At 38.9% G+C, this 19326-nt stretch overlaps 2 protein-coding genes across 3 annotated transcripts; one reads left to right on the top strand and one right to left on the bottom strand.

Annotated features, from left to right (window-relative positions):
* The first annotated feature begins 39 nt into the window (after positions 1-39).
* LOC122396145 (integrator complex subunit 12-like) lies at positions 40-4790 on the top strand. 2 transcript variants are annotated; one of them, XM_043394293.1, is made up of 6 exons: positions 40-153; positions 905-1096; positions 2450-2630; positions 2736-3246; positions 3378-3450; positions 3541-4790. In XM_043394293.1, exons 3-6 carry the CDS (start codon positions 2569-2571, stop codon positions 3744-3746), a joined length of 852 nt encoding a protein of 283 aa, XP_043250228.1. In that variant the 5' UTR covers positions 40-153; positions 905-1096; positions 2450-2568; the 3' UTR covers positions 3747-4790. The 2 variants fall into 2 exon arrangements, with proteins under 2 accessions (XP_043250228.1, XP_043250229.1); XM_043394294.1 differs by lacking the exons at positions 40-153; positions 905-1096 and adding an exon at positions 1767-2161 and having other exon boundaries at positions 2878-3246.
* A 5379-nt stretch (positions 4791-10169) lies between these two features.
* Positions 10170-19150, bottom strand: LOC122396044 (plexin-B). Its single transcript, XM_043394131.1, has 8 exons — positions 18865-19150; positions 18543-18724; positions 16940-17525; positions 15914-16839; positions 15275-15678; positions 14637-15129; positions 10756-14517; positions 10170-10607 (listed from the first exon to the last, which is right to left on the bottom strand). Exons 3-8 carry the CDS (start codon positions 17364-17366, stop codon positions 10500-10502), a joined length of 6120 nt encoding a protein of 2039 aa, XP_043250066.1. The 5' UTR covers positions 17367-17525; positions 18543-18724; positions 18865-19150; the 3' UTR covers positions 10170-10499.
* Positions 19151-19326: the final 176 nt, after the last annotated feature.

The raw sequence follows: 19326 nt of genomic DNA, 5'->3' as shown, positions 1-19326 counted from the left end.
AAGCGTTCATGCAACTCCCTGCGATGGAGAGAAAGACGGAAAGAAGAGCGCACCCAGGCGTACTTGACTCGTTCCCTTACACTCGATCGCCCGCAGGGTTACTATTTTGGTCTTTCTTTGCTTGTATTTTCACCATTCTTTCGCACCTTTATCGTGAGTATCCCGCATAACCGATGCGCATACCTTTGTCCATTTCCTTGGCGAAGCGGACTTATTATTCCGCGGCGATATCTCCCTAGGACCGGGAGCCGTGCATTTATTTTACACAGAATCAAAAAACTCTGTGAAATTAAATTTGGAATAAGCGAAAGGCAGGGACGGCCCGCGCGACGACGTTGCCTGGGGTTCGTTTTAACTTTCGTTACCTTTTTACCGTAAGCAGTCGGAACAGTACGGTTCCCGTATATGGTTATACTTTCGAGGCGGTATTTTTAAAATCGAAAATCAACCACGCCGCAAAAAAAAATAAACATTTCGTTTCTCTTCTGCCTTGCTTAGTTTGTATCGGAGACGGACAAAATTTTATTTCAATAATAACCGATGAACAAAAACAATACGTAGAGATTTGGTCGTGATGCTCGTTCGAACAAGTAGTCGTTTAGATACATTTTTATTCGTTCACTGCGATATGTACCTTCCATTGCATTATTTAGATTTTTATTTTTATTCGATGAATGATTGATAAAATGTTTATCAATGTTTTCGAGTAACTCTTTACAGGAATAAAAAATATAACAAAGATGTAGCACAAGTTAACAATAATATTTATAATTTCATCGACTATAACTTTCATCACAATTAATATCGTATGAGTATTATTAAAATTTAAGATATTTCAGACACATTTCTTTGACTGTAATTAATATTTAATCTTACTATTTATGTTGTGCCAAACAATGAAAAGGAGACAGGAGAAGCATTTCATCCAGAATCTTCTAGCAGAACCTGCCTTACAATTAGAAACGGTTAATTAATATTTCAATTCTGATACACATATGAGCTGATCATTGATCGATAATTTGCGAGAAACAACAACCAATCTTGATCTTTGGCCCTCTCGTGGTTATTTTATGCTTCATCAAGGAGGTCGCCACGGGTAATCTCACCCTAGTGTCAACGATACATGTATTTACAAATTTTAGTTCCCTATGGAGCATCACGCGTCTATAACAATATTTTTTTGCTTCTTTTCACTCTTGGATCTTTTCTCACTTTACAATTTTTATTGCATGTTATTTTTCATCCTCATCGATTGACAATGTATGTTTTGTCTTTCCCTCTTTTTACAGATGTCTTCTTTTCTTCTCCTTGGGATTAAACACTCTTAATCAACAAACGTGACAATATATAAATAAATTATTATTTATGTTATACCAAACAGCGAAAAAGAAATTAAGAAAAGTTTCGTTTTAGTCTGCAAGTAATGTAATAGACTTATCAATGAGGCATTCTGGCAAACCTGATTTTTCTAAAAAAAGATTGTTACCTTACTTTTTGCTGATGAAGATTTATCAATAAAATAATTTTTACGTAACTTACGAAAATCAGCTTCAGGGGCATACAATTAAAAGTTCAAGTTAATCAATGTAATTGCGTGCAATTTAAGAGAAGTGTGCTGTTAATAAATTATTAATAGCTACTGATAGCTGCAAACCGGCGACAATATTTTAAGTCTATCATTTTGTTCTATGTCCATTGTATTTTGTACGAATGATCTTTGTAAATAATATATAATACGATGAATGCATAAAATATATATATTTTTTTTAATTTTACGATACATGCAAATATATAACGTGATTCGTCAGTTTGTTCCAAAATATACTTAATAATTTCTTGCACATAATGCTCGAATTGCATATAAAATAATGGACGCAACGTGGGCGTTGGTTGAAAGAGTATAATATCGATGAAGGAATCTTAAATTTCTGTGATCCATTACAACCAAATTATCGAAAATAAAAATGTTTTCTACCTCGTATTCGAACGTGCGCGTTATTATTTAAAAACTGAATATCTTATGTACGGACAGAACGTTATTAACGTTAGTCGATCGATCCCTAGACACAGCAAAAGTTTATAATCTACAATTTTAATAAACCTGGCGCATTCGATCGCAACGTATCAACAAACCAATTAAATATAATAAAGAAAACAATAGGTAAATATATTATGAGAAAACGTATACTTCCACGTTAAAATAAATTTGAAGATTCGCGATTAAATATTACTTGAAAACTATTTGTTAACTTATCGTATTACGTGATTTAATGCAGTAATCGTAGTCACGGATATTTTGTACAAGGTGTTGCAACAATAGATGAATATAACCTACGATATCCTATTCACTGTTTAAACATGTTCTGTATAATATCAGTGGAACCATTTAACGTGGCAAAAGTTTCCACTATGTAACAAGTTTCTTACATAAACGTTTTATACATTGCAGATTAAAATAAGCCTTCCCCAACATGTCACAATTGGACTTAGATCCACAATTCATGCAAGGCTTACACCTTTTACATTCCACTAATAAAGATTCTGCCGAACAGCTACGAGCTCTTCTAGATGAAGCCATTAAGCAAAAATATGGACCGTCTAAAATGTTATCAAATGTATTGCATAAAAAGGTAATCGAGCATAATGTAATTTAATTTAACGCAGCGTGCAGGGTTACAGAGAAAAAGTGTACAAAGCCAAGGGATTTGTATTAATTAAAGATATTATACTTACAGAGTTAGTTCTGATATCAGGGCACTTGCGAAGCATAGGAGATTTCGTTCACGTAAAAAGATGTCCAATACTTGCTCCCTCTGTATGCACCATTATTGTTATAATCTTCCCAAACTTCTATTCCTTGAACATTCTGTTTTTCAGTATATGATGGAGGAACCAGTACTGAGCGATCACAGTAGCAGCAGCAGCAGCAAAAAAAGTAAAAGCTCCGGATCTTCTTCCAAACATTCGAGCAAATCGAGCAAGAACAGTTCCCCTGTGAATCTACCGACGCGCGACACACCGCCCGATATTATACACACTGATAACACATTGGCATTAGAAATCTTGGAAGATGATCTAACGTGTGTTATTTGCAAAGGGATGGATGTTGGTGCAAGGAACAGACTCGTAGAATGTTTAGAATGCCATTCTTTGTATCATCAAGAATGTCACGTTCCACATATTTTAGACTCGCAAATAGATGTTCCAGGGTTGGTGTGGTATTGCTCAAATTGTTCTAAATCTCAGGTGTGTGTATTCACTCGCATTATAATTTATTGCTTCTTCGTATTTCTCCCCTTGTTTCTGTCCAAAAATCTTTAAATAATGAAAATAATATAATTAATGTCACTGTAAATTACTGTTCCTTTAATCTGCAGGTCTCAAAAGAAAGGAGTTCACCAAAAACAGTGATAGAAAGCAAATCCAAAGAACAAAAAAAATCTAACATAAGTAAGTTCGATATTAACGTCGAATATGATCGTTTTACGGGAGCAAGTTGCTATTGATTTTTATTAAAGCGATTATTATTTGTTTAAATAGGCGGTGGAAACAAAGTTACGCCAAATATTCATATTGTAAGTGCAGACAGGAGATTAAAGGATATGATGAAGAAAGCAAAGCAAGACAAAAGAAGTACAAATACCGCCCCAAGTTCAAAGAATTCTTCGTCCAGTACACCAGCATTGTCTTCGACAAAGTCTCAGGAAAAGTCACTGTTGTATAAAATTAAGTCAGGCGTAGAATGAAAGTCTTAACTATACAACTATCGTGACAATATTTTATAATACGAAAGGAATTTAAACGAATTTTATAATATCGACTTTATAAGACGATTATAAGCGATTAGCCAATTAAAAACCAGTCATACTTGTAATTAATGTTGAGCACTGATAGCAGAATCAATGGAAAACACTATACTATTTCATGCCAAAGAGTGTATGAGTGATCTTTAAACAAATATCAATTTTATATAAAACTACGTACAGTATCAAATATCCAGATGTACCCAGTTGTACGAAAGACTTACAAATTTTACCATTTACATTGTTTTAATTAAATTTGTTATGAAAATTGTATGGAATGTCGCGCGATGTAATTTGTTATTATATAACTTTTAGCTGAAAAAATATAATTTTTGGTACAAATGTATGTTCGTTTAAATACAAATATAGATCAACCGAGCTTCGGACGAAAGTCGAATTACAGAAAAGAAAGTTTTCCCCGAGGATCGTAATCGGCCACAGGTATTTCGAGAAGAATTATCACGATTATCAGATTCATTTATAATACCAATATATTTTTGCAATTTTCCAAATGCTTATTTGTTTGTCCCTACGTCCCATTGAAAATTTGGCAAGAGTCATTTCGTTCTCAAGTGTTACTTAAAACCTACTTATATGCGAGATGGGGGGTTGAATACTATTTACACAGGGGTTTTTTCATTTCAGGGTTGCATTCTGCACACATACACACATCTATAGACTCGCACTCGTACAGCACACGTAAAGCAGTATCGCACACAATTTGCATTCGTCGTTGACATACAGCCAGTAGAAGAGATTTGATGAACCTATAAATTAAACAAGGTGTGACGATTGAAAAATGAAAATGCATTTTCTTTATTAAAACAAAAATATTGTAAAGAACGATGGACATGAAGAACATTGAATATTTGAATCACTTTAGTCTGGAATATACAGGGTGTTCAGTCACCCCTGGGAAAAATTTTAATGGCGGATTCTAGAGGCTAAAATAAGACCAAAATCAAGAATACCAATTTGTTGATGGAGGCTTTGTTAAAAAGTTATTAACGTTTAAACTGCCGACCGTACTGAATTTTTTTCTCGAAAATGCGCAGGATTTTGGAGGTATGTCTATTCACCAAAAATGATTGTATATGACCCCCGCAACCGAAAATAATTTTTCCAGAACGATTTGAAATTTTTGAATTTAATTGTTAATAACTTTTTAACGAAGCCTCCATCAACAAATTGGTATTCTTGATTTTCGTCTTATTTTGGCCTCTAGAATCTTCCATGAAAATTTTGCCAGGTGTGGCCGAACACCCTGTATAAAACTCTTTTGTAAGTTTTGCTTATAAAGGGCATCGATTGTATGTATCGATCGAGTACGCCTTGAATAGTTCACCGTATCTCTGCAGCCAGCTATACATACACATTACGTGTAGGCTACATAACGAGAAAAAGATGCATTAGAAATTTATGGGAACGAAGACGCACCCATTCAACTTTTTTTTCATAGACATGGTTCTCGACGACGGATACGCTCAAGTCTATTTTTTTAGGGACCGAATCATCCCCCCCATCGCTTCCGAAGCTTAACAAAGAATAATTTTAATTCGACACGACGTTCGGATTTGTCTATACTACGAAGCATGACATTACTAACCGACTCGTAAAACCGCTGAACATTCCTCAGTTTAATTACAATACAGTACATACGTTGAATGCGGAATTGACAAGCTTTTCAGATGGATGGAGTCAACTGTCGAGCGTGCACGAAATAATCGAGAAATTCTGCGTCGAAAATTATTGTGTTTTCGAGAAGGAATTACGAAGAAACGATATATCGATAACGCATCGCAATGTGACACTAAAAGTTGGTTCACGAGCGGAGTCAACATACTCTGCGATGCATAACTCAATTTGCCTTTTTAGACAAATTTTATGTACAAAGAATTAATTATACAAATTCTTTTTAAAAATCAACAATAAAAAGTAATTTCGAACTAGCAGTTTTTTGGACGACTCGCTCTGTACACGCGGCCATTTTGAACAATGAAAGTAAATTTTTGAACCTGATCGGAAATGGCGAGTTTTTTTTCCCTTAAATGTCACATTTTACATGAAGTCTGTACACATCGAACAGTCAAGGAAAAAAGTAGCAGAATTTCGTCGAAATTTGTTTGTACACGCATACGTTAAAAACAGTATATAGCAAGTTGCACGGGCCTTCCATCGAATTGCGCTCGAACGTACGATATTATACTCGACGTACCGTATAAGATATTCTGCGCGAACCTTCGAAACGAACGATCATTAAAGATGTACCACACACACTTGTCAGGAATCCGAGTTCTGATAATAGCGACAAGATGTATATGCGAATATGTGCGCACGTATGCAAGCGTACGTCAATCTGCGCTATGCACGAAGGTATACTTAAATCAAAGACTTCGTATGTCCCTTAATAGAACATTTTCCTTACATTGTGGACGTTACATACTTTTCACGTTGAGTTCCTTCCTCGTTAACGAATGGACGATAAATTACTACCGCTATTATCGCTGTTAGTAACCACAATGTTCGTTATTTTAGTGAACTAGGAATGAAAATGTTTTAAGTTTATAAAAAATACAAGTCAGAGAATCTTACAATTCCAGGAGCTTCATTTTACGTATCTATATTTATTTGTATTTCAATAGAACGTATTTTTATAGAGATAACTATGAAAGCTTCCTATTTTTTTTTCTTTTCTTTTTTGTATGCATTTCGGTAATATAAAAATATTAAATTAATGTAATAATGATAATGAACAGATTACGAAACGGTCGATAATTTCTTGGATTATATACGTATTCTTTATAATAAACGTATCATCCACAATTTAAGGGGTTGTAGTATATCTGTTCAAATATACACGCACATACACTTTCATTAACTAATTGACTAAACGTGTAAACCGTTAAAATATAATTAAGAAATGCATATTCGAAACTCAACATTAGTAATATTTGTTTCGAGATCAGTATGGTAGGTGAGATTAAGCTCCTTTTAAATAACAGGAGCAGCGACTTTCAAACTAACGTTTCGCTTTATTTCGCTGTGTAATTTGTTCATTAAATTTCAAACGATTTCTTAATATATCTTTCTTTTCCATTAACTATATTTTGTGGGCAACATAGTGTGATAGTAACTCAATGATGGAATTTAAAAAAAAAAAAAAAAAAAAATATCTTGTAATACCGTTTATAAGTAAATTGTGTATATACGATACATAATTTGCACAGTACTTTCGTTTAACATAAACATTTGCATCGTAAAATTCAAAATATCAGACTTATAGCAGCATGTTCGTTACTTTGAATACGAAGATAAAATCTTTTTACAGATATCATCATTATAATTTCATTGAGGCTATAATCCAATGTAGGAAGACTATCCCACGGTACGACGTAAGAAAAGAATATAAATTTAACGTCAACGCTATTTGTAAGAATATTTTACAAATTTAGTAATAATAATAATTAAAAAAAAAAATGTATCATTTGCGCGAACAATTCGTTTTACTATTTGGAAAGACATGTATTTTTTTCAATTTTCTAAAATTTCTATATAATCAGTATGTATTGTAGTCTACACATAAAGTTGAAGAAGAATATACTCGATGCATTTGTAAATATAATCACTGTTTTCATCATTCCTTTTATACATTCATTTCTTACACAAAGAGCGCGTACCTAACTTACTCTTTTTTTTTCAAACGTGGCCGCGTAAGACCTAATATTCTTATCTGAAGAGACGTTAACAATTTCGAGCAGGCAGTACATTCTTATTTTTTTACTTTTTCTTCTTTTTTTTTTTCTTTAACTAGAGTCAAGAGTAGCGTTACTTTTTTTCTGGGAAACCTTCGTGGAATCATCCGAATTAAAAGAGCCTGCTTCTGCATTGTACAATACATAATCCAACTAGCTTGCAAATATATTTATACTTTTAAATTACAAAACAAAATGATCATTATACTCTTCACTCACTCGGGATAAACTCATTGTACAAATAAAATATGTTCAACAAATAAGAATACTCGGCAAAATAATTCCCCCCGTTACTTACAATACACGGGATTCAATATACAAGAGAGACGATTTTAATTGCTTACGAGTAGCTTAAATACATATAAAAAACTGTGTCTAGAGTATCGTAAAAATGATAACAGAATGAATTTTATAAATAGTAAAAGTTCATCGATACTTAAAGTTTTTCGTCAACTTGTTCATTCTGTTATCATTCGTTACCTATATTCGCAACTAACATTTTTGCACAAAATGCAACATTGGAAAGATGTAGCGTTTACAAAATTAAATTATTACATGGCTTCATGGTTATAATGCTTATAGGTTTCTCGAGCGTCTTGTAACTTTCTTCCTGCAAATGACCGAGAAACTCAAATACAAAAAGCAGCAAAATCTAATGTCTCAAAAAAAAAAAAAAAAAAAAAATTGCAACACGCACGTTGCACGTACAAAAAAAAGAAACAAAAAAATACAAAAAGAAAAAGAACAAGTTTACAAACATACGCACAGTCTCGATACGCAATATGCATATATACGTATGAAAAAAAAAAAAATAATATGCTAAATCACATAGGACAGATTGACGTACAATTTTCTATAGAGTTAATTTGTTCGTCGTAATATAAATAAATACAATTATATATAATAGAGAGATACATAGGTTGGTGGTCATGAAAAGGAAACCGGGGGCCTGTAGAGTAGTTGAAATACACGAGAGCGTTAATTAAGTACAAGAATGAGCGTGTCCCCAGTTCTTCCCAGACCTACGTCGACAAAATTGTCAAATAATTGTTTTCCTTTGTGGTTCGAACGTTTAAGTAGGTCTGTTCAGGTTTTGACAGTTTGTAGAAGCGCATGGAGAAACTTGGCAGTGCGCAGTGGGCAGTGAATTCAATAGTTAAACATTTCTATTTTCACTCGGAATAATGAACGTATCCGGAGGCAACGATCAGAATTGCTTCCTTGAAATGCAACGTTAAAAATCAGGCAGTCTTACGTTAACTAAACATGGAGGCGTAATTCCAAGAAATACTGTTCGTCGTTGTGTCTCGTTTAAGTTTTTCTCCCTTCGATGCGTTCGACTTGTGATTATTGACCAAATTGCAGAAACTTTCGAACACTATGAACCGGCGAGAAGTACGACCAGACACGCGTACAAAAAATTTCCCGTTTCTGTTTCCTTTACTTTCGATAATTCGCTTTCAACGCCTCGAAAGAGTTTAGAGATTCCCCTCGCCGGTGTAATATAAAAGATTCTTTTTTTTTTCCGCTTTCGCATCTATTACACGTGTTTTTACGCTTAACAATATACGATATAACCATTGTTGAATTTATAATTGTACCTATATAGATAATAATACAACTTAGTTATAATAAGAGCAATAATAGGTATAATATAATCCGTAAAATAGTCGTAAAAGTCATTATATAATCCACATAGTGGCCTTAAAAATCATAGCAACAGTCGTACTTTCACGTATAAATGCGTAAAGTAAATAGAAAACAGACTCAAAAAAACAACAAAAAAAAAAAAGAAGAAAAAAAAAATATAGAAGTACTTAAAAAGGAAAATCTTTTTCTCTACGTACCGAATATACGTAGATAGGCCTAGAGTAGTCCGAACTGCTCTCATAATTCTTAGTTCTTCAATTCTTTCCTTTGTTTAACATTACTTTAATTGCCTTAATTTAATATTATCTCTTATTCTCTCTGAAAGGGTTCTTCACCCCAACTTATAATACATATATAGACCCTCTCTAACTAGCTCACTACAATCCGTGGAGGTGTATGTTGCGTGATCTTTGCTTTATATATATATTTTTTATGTATATATATATAATATATAACATATTAATAATTATATATCGTAATGAAGATAGTAGGCATAGCCACTCGTGCTCGGATCACAGACTACTCGCTGCCGTACTTTTCTCGTACAGACAGTCTGGTGGACACTATGGCTTTCTCACTTACTTTTACACACGTTATTTTTCTTTTTTTTACGTTATGTATGTGTTCCGTATTTACGTATACACGTATAGACATTCGGCCAACTAGAAATCGTAAATGTTAATTTTCTTTTTTTTTTTCTTCCAATGTGGTAAGTATTTGCACAAGTTTGCATCTCAAATCCTTAAACGTGCGTATGCGATCAATACTTGGCTAGATCGTCGAAGAAACGTGTTCAATCGAACGAGTACATCTTTCATAGCTACTTTGTAATTTAGTAGAAATATATACATTCAGTAGTGGACAAAAGTTTAAAACAACTGCCTTTGTCAGGGATGTAATCGTCTTAAATTTTTGCACGGCACTGTGTGTATATATATAAACGTATTGTATATGCATAGTAAAAATAAACAAAACTTACAATATCAATAAAAACTGATTAGGTTTAAGGGTTAGAGTCGCGTTACTCACCGTTCGCTGATATCTGTACGTGTGTACGAGCGTATTTCGATACGGCCATGACATAGAGACGCAAACACTACACCAGGACTATTTATCCTGTAAAACTATCGCCTGACTAGCCTTAACGAAATCGCACGTATTTACGGCATTGTTATTCACATGGTGCGTAGATTTGTACATATGTAACGAGGTGTATCTGATGCATGAAGTGGAGGCACTAGTCAGTGTTTCTGGAGAGATTGACGGGTCCTGGGATGGCAATGAGGAGGTTGTGTCAGCAGGCACTGGTTTCTTCTCCCTCGAGCGTGCACGCCACATTTTCTAGCCTGTGGGCTAGGTGTAATTTGCGACAGCCAGCGTCTGTCTCCAAGGCCTCAAGAATCTACAAACACACATCCGTCCATTAACCTGTTGAACTGATTTTAAAAATGATAAAATAAAACTCGTTTATTAATTGTTTTGCTCGTTTATCAATCTTACAGTCATCTAAGCGTAGAGGTACATGCCACGCTACTACGGATGGTACTCACTTGTTCATAATACTTGCTGACGTAGATGTAGAGTTCCTTCAGTGCCGCGATCACGTCGAACTCGTTCGCGTGCGACGCACTCAATTGTTGCATGGCACTAGACATTTCTTGATCGGTAATTTGTGGCAATCTCTGTACATCTGTGTAAAAACGACCCACTTTCTCTCGATAATGCGGTATGTCCTTAGCGAAGAGCAATTTATTAGAGGGCGAATCTTTTCCTAGCCTGTGCTCGGTCATCGAACAAGAGTCCATGAACGTTTGCGCTATGACGGAGAGACTCGAGTCGACCGTCGTAGATTTATTAATATCGAACATGAAGTCTGGATTCTTAATAAAATTCACCCAAAATCTAAGTGGCAAACTGTTCGACTTCCATGCGTGCGGCACTTCGGGATCGACGATTCCGTGCTGCTTCGCGGCGTCGTCGAGGAGATCGAACAACCATTTTACAGCGCTCGGCAATGTCTCGTTCGCGGTTAGTATCGTGTTCAAGAAGTCGTCGACGAATTTCTGAACGGTGCCCTTGGTCGACAACAGTCTCGTTAAAAATATCTCGGGTATGGCTTTGTGCGTTCGTTCCGGATGATGATGCTTGCTACCAGTGAAACCCATCCCCGGCGGATAGTGGCTCTCTTCTATAGGCCTCACTAAATGATATAATCGTTGATTGCCGCCGTGGCCGCTCTCCACGTCGCCGTTCGCCGTTATGATCGGCGGCGAGTGTTGGGACTCGAAATACAAACCGCTAACGGGATGATTGTACATTACAGGACTGATTAAATTGTGATTGGGCGTGGATGGAAGATGCGTGGACGAACAGTGATTCGCGTGTCGATGGAGGTGGTGGTGGTGCGAATGATGATGGATCGGTTGTTGTTGGTGATGGTAATGCGACGGTTTGCAATTGTGACACGGCGGTTTACACGCGACGGAAAATCCATCGTTCTGTCTGGGGATCAACGACATCACCGCCGACTCTTTCACGCCGTAATGAGCCAACGTGTTTATCTTCTTCCATTCCCCGTTGCATTTTGTCGTCAGATCCTCGTCCTGTAGCGTCAAATGGCCGCCCCTGCCGTGTCTCCATTCCAAATCTACGTCGTGCACGGACGGTCTCAGCGAAAACGGAGTGTTCTTGTAGAGGGAGTCGAGGATCTTGGATTTCACCTGATTTATCGTATCACAATCTAAAACTTTGCACTGTATCTTCTCGTCGAGATCATCTTGGACAACGTGCAACGTGACGACGTTGTGCTCGATCTGTTCCCGGAGCAGCCTTTCCTCGGACAGAGAGTATCTCGCGTCGTGCGAGATCACGTCTACGGGACCCTTCTCTATCTGGTGTTTTATGGCCTTGAACAGTAAAAATAGAGAGGAACCGGCATAGTCTTTCAGATAATTGTACATACAAAGCGCCATCCAATTCGTTAGCATCTTCTCCACCACGGATTCCGTCCTCCTCAGCATCAACTGGGGGTGTTTCGTGTTCACCGCCTTCTCGATTAATCTGAGTAAAAGATTCATAAGTATGTCGGTCGCGTACTCCATTTTACCCATTAAAACTACCATCAGCAGAGAGGCGACGTTTACTTTGTCTCTAATATTAAAATCTTTCTGAGCCTCCAGGGTCTCGATGAACGTTAAAACGAAGCACTTGTTGTTGATCAGCTGCTCGAACTGTATCATAGCGGCGTCGTAATTCGTTCGGGAGATGTTACTGCGCGATCTGGGATCGTTCAATATCGGATGATGCGTGACGCCAGGAAAAAATACTTTCATAATGTAGTTCTTGTGATCGAGGGTCGGAATACCGGACGATTCCAAATCCGCCGTCAAGTCGGTCATGTCCGTTTGTAACTCGGCGAACGCCTGTTTACATTCCATCCTCACGTTGCTCTCGAGCGTATCCATCTGTATTTGGATTCGTTTGTACTCCCTCTCCGCCTGCGTGCTCTTTCTTCTATAAATTATCAGTACCAGAACGAACAGAAACACGAGACCGAACGTGCCGGCCGCGATCCCGGCGATCGCTTCCGGCGGAATCGGGTACGATTTGATCACCTCGTAACGAAGGTAGCCGATGGGAAACCGTAGACTCCTACCCACCCGCACCACGACCAGCGGCAATCCGTTCTCGGTTTTGATACCAAGCTCGTCCGTGTCGGCGGGCTGTTGGTCGGGCGGTATGCATACCAATTGGGTCGAAGCGAGGGACGTCACGTTGCAGGGCAACGTACCCACCGTGACGTTCACGTCGGACTCGTCGCTGGCGTAAATTAGATTCTCACCCTCGATGACCAACGTGTCTCCTTTGTACAATTTTATGTTACGCGGGAACGCGAGGAACTTGGGATCGTCTACATACAGCAAACGATTCCTGAGGCTCTGAAAGTATTTCTCCAAGTCTCTCACGCTCTCCACGTTGTCCATGATGAACGCTATTTTCAAAGACAACTGAGAGTCCTTCAGTTTCAACGACTGCGCCGGCGTACTCTGCCCGTTCACCGCCGCGCGTTCGTTTCGCCGCAGTGTCATGAATCGTTTGGCGACGCTCGGGCTCGGGCATTCCATTTGCGTGGGATTCAACACCGTGCAGATGGTTCGGTTTATCGGCAGCAGTTCGTTGTCCAAGTACACCTCCATCTCGGGTTTCTGAATGGTGTCCAAGTTGGTACCGTGGACAGTGATCATACGACCACCGGAGGCGAAGCTCGTCAATGGTTTGATTTCCATGATAGTGGGATCGTTGGTGTAATTGTACGGATTGCCAACCAGCGTGCGATTCGCGCCGTCAATGCTGAGCGTCAGTCTTTCGATTCTCCTCACGCGGTCCGATTTACTGGTAACGCAGGTCAGTCTGGTGCTGCTCGCTTGCGTCACGTTCACGTGGCACTGCAGCTCGTCCAAATAAGCCGAAATAACGCTGCCGATATTCAAGAACATGCCGGTGATGGCGAGCTGCGTGCCCCCGCTCTGCGGCCCGACCGATGGATAGACACCGGATAGCCGTATGTCTTTGTAATTGAACAGCACCGCGCTTTCGGTGTATCCGGCGTCGTTGCCGACCACGACGGAAGCCGTATCAGTGGCCTCGTGTCGTCCGGTGCGGCAAACAATGCGCACGGACACTTCGTATTTGACTAGAGTGCACGGAGTGTTGCCAATGTGTATTTTGCCCGCCACGTCGCTTTCTTTCAATCCGAGATTACTGCCTTCGATGGTCACCAGCGTTCCACCCTCGATCGGTCCGCTGAGAGGTTTTATCATGTCTATCCTTGGCTTCGGGCATTCGGTGAACGGCGAGTGCAAGCAGGAATGTCGATACACGCAACTGTTGCCACACCAAGTACATTCGAAACGCGCGTCCCTCGTCACACAAAGCGAACAATCTGCATGCTCGCGATGGGAACCTAACACTTCACACTTGTAGAGAATTATAGTGGTCTTGTCGACGTGGTGATTGATGTTCCAGACGACCGTCACCTCCGCCTCGTATTCGCCGGTGACCGCCTCGTACGAGTAGACCGTTTTGTCGCAAACTATCAGACGGCTGCTGTCGACGCGTGCTTGTACTTTCAGGTTCGCGCCCTCGATGGTCACAATGCATTGGAAACCACTGTGTCCCACTTGCGGATGCGGTAGATTCTCAACCTCCAGCACTATCTCTTTAGGTACGCTGTTGGGTAACATCAACGGTTCGCTGCGTTGGACGAACCTCGGGCAATACTGTGCTCCGTGTGCGGCGAGGCTCGCTTGATTCTATAAACACAGAAAATCGTTTAGTCGACGATCGTTATTGAGATTAAATTAACATCTAATATAAATAAAATCATAAATTAAAAGGGTGCTTCCTATCTGGTGATTATTAAAATACTTACATTTTCCCCGGATATTATACCCTGGCAACTTGTATTGTGCGTACATTTGTTGTCGTACACGCACCAGCTGCATGCCCACTGAGATTTTACACACTCTGTGCACACAGTATGCCTGGAGCAGTCGTAAAACGCAAAGTTTCGCGAAACAAAGTCTTTGTTCGTTTCGCTGGACCGTACGGACAGCGGCACTAAAACATGGTCGGCTCCTTCCGGTATACTGGATCTCTCCGTGACGGGTGGCGTAGGACACGACAATCCAAAACCGGTCATTAAAGCGTCTATGGGTTCCGCGTTCCCGAAAACGCATTTGTAATTAGCGCCTGCTGGTAATTCGGGAAGAGTTCTGATGGTCAATTGAACCGTAGTCATTTGATTGATAGGCATACGGTCCGGTAGAACTTGCTCAAAATCAATGCATTGCTGCCCTGTGCCTAGAGACAGCCATCTTGGACTGCTGTGACTCGCTTTTTGACAATCCCCTCTAACTGTACATCTGTAAAACAAATAGTTGGAATGTTAAAACAAGTAACTGCTTGAAATGTTCGAATGTTTGGCAACGTCCAAGGCTGGATCTATAGATCTGTTCGAATACTCGAAAAAAATAAACAGAGATACATTAATAAGAAACACATGGTCACCTTTTTTCCAAGGAACACCATCCGCAATAAGGATCTTTCGCGTCGAGACAGCTGCTACAATTAGTATAGCTGCTACAATGCTCGACTTGAACTTTTGAAATTTTAGAACTCGATAGAACGTAAATGTGCTCTCCGTCTGGTGAAATTAAACTGTCGGGCATTAATCTGTTCCCTTCGTCGATTACAATGCTTTCGTAGACGAATGCTTCGGTTCCGGAAAGTAAAACTTTCTTCAGAACTCCATCGTTAGTTCCCAGGAATGCTACGGTATGGCTCTCGGTATTGGCTATTGTTACAGAGGTAACGAATTCGTCGGGAAAATGTAGAATCGCTTGTCCAACGATCGGCGACATTCCAGAGATCTTTAAGCCCACCTCGCAGAAGTTTAAAATATTGCCTGTTGTCTGGATACGAAAGCGAAAATAGAATTAAAAAATTACATTTAATCTTTTATTAATTTTACAAAGTTTTAAATGTAAGTTTAGTCTTATTTGAAAGGCTCTGCACTTTGAACAAAAAAAAAGTAAATTCGATTTTTTTGAAACGTTTAGAATAAGGAAACTCTGTAAATGACTCGCTCTGTATTACAGACATACAATGCTTTTGTACGTGAAAAAATATATCAGACTTTAAACTTACTCCTGCTGTAGGACACTTTCCGTCTTGTATAGGACCACTGACATAGCCCATGTTTCTATATTTGGTGCTACCGTTGAAACACATATGAATATTTTCGTTGAACTTCGTCTCGATTTCTTGTAAACTGTATACGCAAACTGCCGAGCGAGTTAACGGTTCGTTCGTGATACCTCTACTCGGCGAAAATACCGAGACGAAGATGGGATCACCGACGGAAATGCCGAGTTGCATCGCTATATCGCTTCCGGCCGGCGCCACTTTTGCATCTTGCACTAAATTATAAAAATGTTGCTTCCCGTCTCCCAGGTCGATGGTACATTGCAGCGTCACTTCTGTGTAACTGTCGTAATTTGGATCGCTTATACAACTTCTCGCCAATCTCGACGTGTAGCCCAGCTCCTCTTGTTCGGGAAGATAAGATTGTTTTTGTACCAATACAAAATATGCATAATCGCTCGCGTTAAAACCGTACACGTATTTGACCAAAAAGTGATCTCGATACTTGACATCGATATACACGATCGGCTGTTTGTTGAATGTATATTCAGCGAACTTTAAATTGTGAAGATTTCTGCTTGAAATGGCTGGCACGTCGTGCCTATATTCTCCCCTGTTGGTAAACGTGGTGCCAACGTACAAAATATTCGTTTTTCCCCACGCGTTGTACTTTTCAGGACCGATAAACGCATAAGTGGACGAAGTTTCGTCGTTAGCCGCTACGCTGTAGGGAATGAACTCTGGCTTGATGGATATGTTCGACATTTTGTACTTTTCGCAAGCACCTTGAAGAAGGGAACCACAAACGATCAATGTTTGCGATTCAAGATCAGCGATTAATAGTTTGTTCACATTGTCCATCAGAGACGTCGTTATGTCTCTAGAGGGGCAGCCTGTCGCGTGACACTGAGGATTATCCGCTCTTGGTCCTGAAAATAACGATCGATCGATAATTATTTTCTAGCACATTTTTTCGCGGCCATATCTTTCTACAAGATGTAAAAGTAATATTGCGAAACGATAGCTAACCTGTAATAACATATCCTTCCAGTCTGAGATTAGAATCTAACTGTAAAAGTCTGTTAATGGCACCTGCATACAATCGTCCTGTAGCAGGATCTATAGTGAGGTGATTAAATCGGAGGGCACCTTCTCTCGTTGTATTTGGATCTAAAGGATAAAATCCATATCGTTGACTGTCCCCCGAAGGAAACTGTGTTACCACATGTAGAGATTTGTTTTCTTGAGCAGGTGGAACGGTACTAGTAGGTGTATCTATGGCTGCTGTTACCAATACCACCATAAACCAGGTGGCAACAGACATGGATGAAAGGGATAATCGATGGAATGGCAATGGCAGCACAGAAGACAGCAGCACAGTAGGCGAAGTGGGAAATGATACAAATCCCAAGAATCTCATGATGTGTAGACAATAGTTGACAAAACACATGCGCATACGCTACGCGTGTGCGTTTGTGCATGTACAAGTCTAGGGTAGGAAGCGTAGAAGGTATAATAAAGGTCTGAGTCCCACTGGTAGAAAGCCAGTATCAATACGGTACTACCAGCTGTAAGAGTATCCAGGCACCGACATGATGCTCATTGCCCGGTACCTCTGAAACATTTAAAGAACAACAAAGTTAAATTACAGATCGAAATACTTCATAATATTTATCAAACTTAACTTTTCAACTTTTAACGATTTATTAAAACAGTTAATCGAAATGCTATTTTATTTCTATTGAAAAGCAATGACTATGAAAAATTTCTCTAAAACTGTGCTTCTAAAATAATCACTTTACCACAGAATTAATTAATGATAGGAAAAGCCTCTACCGAATTAATTTCACGATTTAGTTTCGATTAATTCTACTTGTATGTAACAATTAAGTAAACAGGTACAGATATATTATAGAATTGTTCAGAAACGCCAAGAAGTTCATATACCCAATGTTTTCTTTAACTCAAGCATAATATTGTTACTCGCGGTCGAGTATACTCGAGTACAACGGGTAAAAGATTAAAAACATATTACCTGATACTAAAAACCGATAAATTTTAAGAGAAATAATAGTTTCAAGTTTGACGCATTATTTACTTGTTTTTCTTTCTAAGATAATATGCAAATTTTTCTTTATATTATTATTCATCGTTACTCATCGCCGCTCGGTAAAATAAAATATAAATACATAGTTACGAATTATGAATGGAAAATATTAATTTCATACGAAAATAAATTTTTAATGCAATGGCAATTTATTACATACTCGAAAAAACACGGTAATTAATTGTTTTTACAGAAGAACTGGGTTTTAAATCTTTGTTAAAGGGCAGATTTTCATACACCGATATTTATTCAAATCGAACCTGAAAGTTCCTCTTATTTTGCAGATTTAAGATTCTCATTATCGTCGTTGAAACTTTCTTCCGAACGTGAACATTAATATTGTCGAGGAAGACAGTTCGGAAACGCAGAACATATTTATCAGAATATTTTATCGGGATGTATTAGTTGCTTGTGTTTCGTCGTATTCACGTTGTTTTTCCGAGAACCGAGCATGCATGATTAAGCGCAGTCATTCTTTACAATCCAAAAGCAAACTGTCAAAAATGTAAATAATATATCACTGACCGATTTCGGTACTAAAACATCCCGACGACGATGTCAGGCTAGGGCAGATGGCTCCACACTTTTCGAGTAACACCGTTGCACGCACCGCCCTTCATTAGTGTGAGCAGCATAGCTGCACTTGACAGCTAAGGCCAGTGTCTTCGCACAAAGGCAAGGATATTCTGCTCCTCGTCGATAATCGCCTGGCAATAACGCGCATACAAGCGAAATTAGTCGTGTCTTGGCGATAAAATGCACAATAGCCTTCGTAAATAATCCCGATAGAATCACTGGACACGCATACGTATCCCGCGAACGGTTGTTCGAAAAGAAAAAGAATTACCTCTGGGATGAAAAAAGCTCGTAGCTTCGATTCGTTTGTTCTGATACGATCATCAGACGGCCCGTACGACCCTCGTTAGTTTTCACGACGAATGCACGTACACATCGATACGTATATCGAGCCAAAATGAAACTAGACACCCCTAATTTGTCACCTACGATCGCCCCCTTTACGAAAAAGCCAAAGCGTACAACATGACCGCACGATGGAATGTTCGTACGCGAGGGTCGCTACGACACATCGCGGATATGCACCATGTCCTTGATAAGAGCCCCGATACGAGTCTTTGGACGATGGAACACCGAACCGTGCACCCAAGATTCACCGGACCACCTTATTGTTCCTTTCGGTAACATATAAAGGGATACAAATACCATCCGTCACTTTATAATAACACTACTAAACAGAGAGAATCGGAATGAGCCGCCATTAAAATTCGACCGACAGCGACAGGCTGCACGA

Source organism: Colletes gigas, unplaced genomic scaffold, assembly GCF_013123115.1.
Source record: "Colletes gigas isolate AHSC1104 unplaced genomic scaffold, ASM1312311v1 Colletes_gigas_Sc00007, whole genome shotgun sequence".
NCBI classification, from domain to species: domain Eukaryota; kingdom Metazoa; phylum Arthropoda; class Insecta; order Hymenoptera; family Colletidae; genus Colletes; species Colletes gigas.
This window is presented reverse-complemented; position numbering and strand designations above follow the sequence as displayed.